This window comes from Oculina patagonica, chromosome 7 (assembly GCF_052425735.1).
Source record: "Oculina patagonica isolate OP01 chromosome 7, crgOcupat, whole genome shotgun sequence".
Lineage (NCBI taxonomy): Eukaryota > Metazoa > Cnidaria > Anthozoa > Scleractinia > Oculinidae > Oculina > Oculina patagonica.
In genome coordinates, this window is record NC_135764.1 from 17,130,176 (window position 1) to 17,137,163 (window position 6,988).

The 6,988-nt window shown below is 38.4% G+C and overlaps 1 protein-coding gene across 1 annotated transcript; it reads right to left on the minus strand.

The window, feature by feature from the left end:
- Nucleotides 1-44: 44 nt before the first annotated feature.
- Nucleotides 45-6,797, minus strand: LOC144661460 (leucine-rich repeat-containing protein 45-like). The gene is made up of 3 exons (XM_078522236.1): nt 5,927-6,797; nt 2,543-2,691; nt 45-2,100 (listed from the first exon to the last, which is right to left on the minus strand). Exons 1-3 carry the CDS (start codon nt 6,795-6,797, stop codon nt 928-930), a joined length of 2,193 nt encoding a protein of 730 aa, XP_078378362.1. The 3' UTR covers nt 45-927.
- Between the last annotated feature and the right edge of the window lie 191 nt (nt 6,798-6,988).

A 6,988-nucleotide genomic window follows, 5' to 3' on the forward strand; every position in this document is an offset into this window, starting at 1 on the left:
TACTAGGTTTACATTTTGACAATGAATCATCAGAGACTGAGGCATTCAGTTTGCCTGTCTTTATATTTTTATTGCTCATGTATGTTAATTCTGTACATTTAACCTTGAACACTTAACCTTCCCAAACGTGCAATGAAAGGAGGAACAGCAACAGCCCCGCCCAAAGGAATTTCCATTCCCTTGTGTGGGGGGATAGGCATTTTCAGGAACTACACAATGCAAGGAAATTTATCTTTCAACTCAGAAAACTGGTCCCTTGAGGCTTGAACATTCAAGTTTAATTAATTTCTCTTTTTCGATAGAAAGGTCACACACACAACACTTTTAAGGCACACATCAATGGCATTACTTACTTACTTATTGCCCATCATGCCTGTGTGGCACATAGGGCTGCAATGAAGTTTCTCCAACCCTGCCTATCTCTAGCCAGTTTTTCAATGGTGCTCCAGCTGTAATTGAGCTCCCTTAACTCCGTTTCTACCGTTCTGCACCATGTTGTTTTTGGGCGCCCTCTTCTGCGTTTGCCTTCAGGTGTCCAGCGCATTGCAGTACATCAATGGCATTAGCAGCGTTAAAAGGAACATAAATTTGATTTTATCAATATTACTTTTTTAACACCATTTGAACTTTTTGAAAACTCTGTTTATTTAAAAATAAATTTAAATAAATATTAAATTGCAATCTTTGTAAAATAAGTTCTTTACTACACTCAGTGTAACCAATAAATACAATCTCGATGTTCTCACAATAATTATTCTACTTTATTCTGCCTTTTTAAAGTAATACTGCAGAATCTTAAAATGGTTTTTACTAAATAAATTATCTACATGTACACACATAAAAATATCGTGTTAAATAATTGTATCTCTTTATAAGAGAGTGTTGTTGAAAATGCCAATGATCTGCAGTGTATGACCGTATCACTCACTAGGATCGGTAGGGTGAGCTTGGACGTGAAGCATTTTTGGTGCTAGATACATAACTAAATATAGCTTTCTCAAGAAGTTCAGCTCTCTTCAAATCTTCTTCATGAATTTTTTTGATGTCGTTTTCTTTGCATCTTAGCTGTTCACTAAGTTGTTCTAATTCATTGTCTTTTATCGACATTGCATCCTTGTGTCGTCTGGACATCTGAGTCATCTTATCTTCCAAATCTGAAATTCTATCTCGGAGCTCAGCTTGGGTTTTTCTTTCTGAATCAAGTTCAAGTCTTGATCGATTGACTTCATTTCTATAGTCTGCATCCTTATGTTCGAGTTGCTGCTTTAGATTTTCCACTTGCCTCTTTAACATTTCACTGTCTCTGTTTGCTGAATTCAGTTGTGACTGTAAATCTGTGATTTGTGCGAGCTGTTTTGTGTTCTGAATTTGAAGTTCACTCTGTGACTGCTGGAGCTGAGAAATATGTTCATCATATTGTCTAGACCTGGTAATATCGTCCTGTTTTAACCGTGTCTTGGTGTTGCGTAGTTCCTCATCTGATGCACACTTGACAGAGACCAACTGAGATTTCAAACTGCTCACTTCCTCCTCAAATGTATTTCTTTCCTCCTCTAACCTTGCTATCTTTTCTTTTGTTGCTTCACGGTATTCTACAGCTTTCTGGTGTAGATTACTTACTTCCTTTTGTAGCCGGCTTTCAGTGTTCAACAGCTCTTCCTGAAATTTTTTATCACTCCCCTTTGCTTTCTCAGCAAACTGCTTTTCCATGCTTTGAATGTCTTTTTCTAAAGTTTGAATCTTGTTTTCAAAGCTCTTATTTTTTCTTTCAAGGGTGTTTACCGTGTTTTCTAACTTGTGATTTTTCTCCAACATTTCATTCATACTCTTTCTGTGCTGTAGCTCTATTGCAGCCTTGTTTTCTCCTTCCTCTTGCAGTTCAAGTGTCAGTTTGTTCACAACAACTTTTTGTTCTGAGCACATTTTTCTTGAAAGAAGCAATTCAGATTCTGTGGATGACAATTTTGCTGTTAAAGAATCAAACGCTGACTTCCTTTCTTCCAAAGTCGTCTTTAAGTGATCAATCTTGATTTGCATGCTTCTGTTTAGCTGTTCCTGGCTGGATCTTTGCTGATCAATTTCTTCTTTCAAACTTGACACCTAAGACGTTTAAAAAATAACATTGATCTACATAAAATGGCTGATAATCAAAAGGTGAAATTATACACACATTTTTTGTCTGGAATTCATTTTGCAGTGCGAGTTATTTTTGCTCTTTTGCAAACAGTATGTTTTGGCATTGTAAAACCAACCAACATTTATTATGCTGCCATCTGCCTTCTTCTTGGGAAAGATAAAACTCACAAAAAAGACAGGTCTGGCTTCCAAATAAGTGTGGGTAGATTTTGAACTGGGCACAGGTTCAAATCCTACTGAAGCCGTGAATATTTTTAGATAGGTTTCCTTTCCAACCAATTATGGTAGATTGCTAAGCTCACAGTAACTGTGGATCATGTTATTGCTTGTTTCTCTCTGCCGAGCAAACAATTTCATTTATGTTATCAACAGCTATTAAGGGTAGAAGTGATTTTAAAATACATACCTCCTGTTTTTTGAGTTCCTGTGTGATTTCCAATTCTCTTGTCAAAGCTTCAGTTCTTGCCCGGTGCTCCTCAAAAGTTACTTGTCTGTCATTATTTTGTTGGATGGCGACAGACAAAGCATGGATAATGTCTTGAGGAATATTGTTTCCTACCCAAGATAATAAATCAATAAATCAAAATAATCAATCAACTTGTAGTTCATAGGTTTTAGCCACTTATACATGTGTGTTTCCTTAGGTCACAGCTCCCAAATGGCAGGGAATTCTGCATAGTAATATGAAGGAGACTAGGGGGGCACCTGAATGCATGCACTTCATGTGGGGAAAATGCATAGTTTATCTACATTACTTTTATATGAAGATCAAATAACACTGGTACAAATCCTGTATACTCTCCTTGTGGTAATATCTTTTTAGAACAAAGTGTTTCCTGCTCAACCCATGCACAGAATTTAATAAGTCTATGTTGCATACTAGAACTCTTATGAACATGGTATGAACAAGCTGAAAAGCTTAACTACATGTTATAACAGCATAATTCTATAAGAAAACAAACAATAACATATCAAAAATCATTTTATTTTATTCTTGAATAGATTGCTTCTTAATACCCTTGTAAGATGTGATCGGGGGACGAAAAGTTGTACGGGGAGGCCGCCCGGAGTCCAACCACCCATACCAGAAGAAAAGGACCCGAACCTAGCAAAGGCACCCAAACCACACGACATCACAACAAAAACGGGAAGTCTGAATGTAGCGCAAAAGACGAACAGCAAAAGGCGCGGAAATATTTAAGAAGGCCAAAAAATCAATGGAGATCCCTACCCTTCAACCAAATTGGAAATCCCTACCCTAAACCTGGAGCCGAAAAGGACCCTTCGGGCGGAGCCCCCCGTATAGGCCATTATAGGGAGTACCCCCCGGGGATGTGATAGAAAATTAATAAGACAATCAAAAAGTCATTAGAACTTATTAGTTGATTGCTTAAAATATAACTTGGTATCAAAAATGTTATAAATGTATTTTTCTGGACATCAGTTATCATTTTAAAAACCATTTATGTGACTGGTCAAAATGACTGGCAAACTGAAACTTTGTCCGGACAAGTTTTCATCTTGACCGGACATTGTCTGTTTACTGGCCATTATTTTGAGCTCTGGATAATTTGTACCAAGAACAAAATCTCAACGGCCCCAGAGGCCTCAATCCTATTGGTCAGCACTAAGAATTGAGACATCTGTGATAGACTGAAAGCCCGCCAAAACTACAGCCCAATCTGATTGGCTGTTGAAAATTTGTTCATTTCATGTATAATGTCTGGCGCGCACATACAATCAAACCAGAACTGGAAATTCCTGGTTAAGGTTTGATTGTGCACGTGTGCCAGTTTTTGAATCGCCCAGAGCTGTTGAGCACTTGATCACTGCTGACCTGTTGACCAAAAATGTGCTGGCTCTGGAACAAGATTGTAATACAATGTTTTCCACTTGCTGATATTTTCTGAGGAGAGCAGGAAGTTGTTGACAACCTAACAAGTGCAACGGCTGTTCTACTAAGGAAAAGATTGGTCCTAGGTCTTGACAAGGAGGTCTGTATACACCTAATACTGGAGAAACGTTGACTCTGTGAAAAGCATAAACCATGACCAATATGACCCAATGGTATTCTGGGAAGACAGCATTGGTAAGCTTAGTAATATTCCATCTATTAAAAATTAAGATATTGTCTTTCTTTGAGAGCCTATAGAGCATGATTTATGCAACCTGTCGTAAGGCCCATTTACACAGCAGGAAAATGTTTGGTACAGTTCGGACAATAAACGGCAGAAGCGATGATGTTTCACAAAGGGTCTAACATAATTTTTAGGAAATTTGTCAAAAACTCAAATGTAAATAAAAGTAGCTGACACCTTGTGCGTGATAAAGACTGTTATCTAATTGCGGTGTAAATTTTTTAAACCTAAGAAGCAATGTTGGTGATTGTCTAAATAGCATAGTTAGGATCTGATGGAGGCCCTGTATATTATAAGAAATAGAAATTTCTGTCTACTAAATCTAATAGATCCCACCTTATAAAATTAGTCTCTTTTGTTTATAGATTGTTGTGTTCCATTCTGACTGCACAGAAGTATTTTGCTTTTGTATTCTACGCGGCGATTTCTTGTTAAGTTAAACTTGATTTCTGTTCAGTTGCGCCAAACAGACAACAGAATAAAAGAACTTGTCGTGCGATAGCAATAAGCGATGATGTCATCACTTACAAGTCATTGCTTAAAAATGGTTCCTGTACCCCAAAACATTGTAAAACATACATGTACCTTGTTTACACATCCTTTTTCTTCCATGCTAAACTGCGTTAAATAATGTTTTGGTGTGGGTAAACGCTCAACATCTTGGCCAGTGTACGACATTGTTCCTTAGTGCGCATGCGCATGCCGCTATTTCATTTTAACGTGACATATAAGGCGCGCATCTTTTTGACTGCATTACCGGATCAACACCTTACATCATGCTCTTCCAAGGCAGAATTTTAGCTTTCTTCTCTCTTCACTAACGCCCAGAAAGAAAAAGCAACTGGAGAAGACAGCTGGAATTTACATTAGCTCTTACATAAGATTTTCTTGGCGACTATTTTTTTAAAATAAACATTTCACCAAACGCCATGTCAATTGAGTGGGATTTCTGCAAATGTATGCTTTGAAGTTTCATCAGAAAAGACTTGGTTCAGCTCGGCTAATCGTTTACACTACACATTTTATTTGAGCCGAGCTAGATTTTCAGGAACGCATACCAATTTTATCCGTGCTCAGACTACCTCTTGACTAGGTCCGAGCACGGGTAAAATTCTGGTTCGGCACAGGTGAGGCAAAGTCGTTTACCAACCCTCCAAGTTAAGACCATTTTAGTTGCCATGACGACTAAAATTTTGGAGCTGGCGACTAAAATCGAGAGGAAGGATTGAAAGCATCAGCTTACTTTGGTGACTAAAATTTTTCACTGGTGACCAAAACTTAAGTAGTTGGTGGCCAAATGGCCACTAAGGAAAAAAATAAACTTGGAGGGTTGTTTACACGACAAATTTACCCATGCCAAACTTTTTTTTTGCATGTACGTGTACCATTTTTACCTGAGCCATGCCAAAAATTTTCTGTCATGTAAATGGGCCTTTATTGTCATGTTTATTATTTCTGTCACAGACGAAGATTTTTTCTGATTTACAGTAAACATTTGGGTCGCATTGTTTTTGGTTTAAGCTCTTCATGGGTCAACCTGCAAAAACACACTCTGATTGGTTGATTTTAGTCAATGGCCCTCTTATCTATACCTTGGATAGCCCTCTGAAAATGGTCATAATGCAATGGTGTAAAACGTTTTTCTTGCTCACCTGTGAGCTCTAACCCTACAAGCCTTTTGTTGTATTTCAAAGCCTCCAACAACTCCCTTCCACCAAGAAGGCCAATGTTGTTCCAGCGTAAATCCAGACCTCTCAAACACTGGTTACGCTTCAGTGCAATGGCGATTTGGCTTGCTCCTTCATGTGTGATCTGATTGTTTCTCAAATCAAGAAATAATAATACTTGATTGAGAGCTAGTCCCTCGCAAACTGCTCTCATTCCATTGTCCCACAAGCCAAGCGAGTTCCACTCAACCAGAAGACTCCGAACACAAGTGTTTTTCTTGAGGAACTGACCCAAAACTTCCGCAGCCCCAGAACGAATGTTGTTCCCTTTCAAGTTTAATCTTTTAACGGCCTTATTGTCCATCAAGCCCCTAAGAAGAATTTTGCTTGATTCGTCGCTCAGCAAACAGTCAGAAAAAGATAGCTCTTCGAAGAAGAGATCGTCTGTAAGAGTGGTAACAAGTGCATTACAGTCCTCTGGAGTTAAATTGTTAGAGGAGAGATCCAACTTGGTCATACTCTCAGAAGTCAAATTCCCTTCCCCGACCAATCCGCCATCAAAAAAGCTTCGAATGTGATTTTGAACAACCTCTAATGGGTATACATGATGCTCTCGGCATATCCTAGCATAGCGTTTGTGAAACTCTTCCATCTTCTGCAAATATTTTTCCTTGTACTCAGAGAACAAAGAACAAGCGACGCTCCAACAAGTGGCAACGGACGCCAACAGTGCGTCAACTACGTCAAGTATGCTCTGTTTAGGTGTCTCCTCCAAGCTTGGAACCCATTCCTTGAAGTCATGGCAACGTACTGATTGTATACAATTTAGAGCGCTGTGTTGCACGATTTGTGGCATCAAAAGTCAATTTATATTCTTCTTTATACCATGGAGCTGTTTTGGTTTCTGTAATCTAATCTGTCAGTTGGTTATGAATCATGTTACTTTACACTGCAGGGTGTAATAGACACATTTAGCAACTAATTAGAATCAATTTTTCAAGCGTTCCTTTCACCGAAAATCAACAAGTGGTATTTTACACAGGAGGT

Excerpts from the sequence above, each read along its gene's own strand:
- LOC144661460 (XM_078522236.1), bottom strand. The coding sequence starts at position 6,797 with ATGCCACAAATCGTGCAACACAGCGCTCTAAATTGTATACAATCAGTA. Across the intron at positions 2,692-5,926 it reads TGTAGGGTTAGAGCTCACAG|GAAACAATATTCCTCAAGAC; the intron begins GTGAGCAAGAAA and ends TATCTTGGGTAG. Across the intron at positions 2,101-2,542 it reads AGGAACTCAAAAAACAGGAG|GTGTCAAGTTTGAAAGAAGA; the intron begins GTATGTATTTTA and ends TAAACGTCTTAG.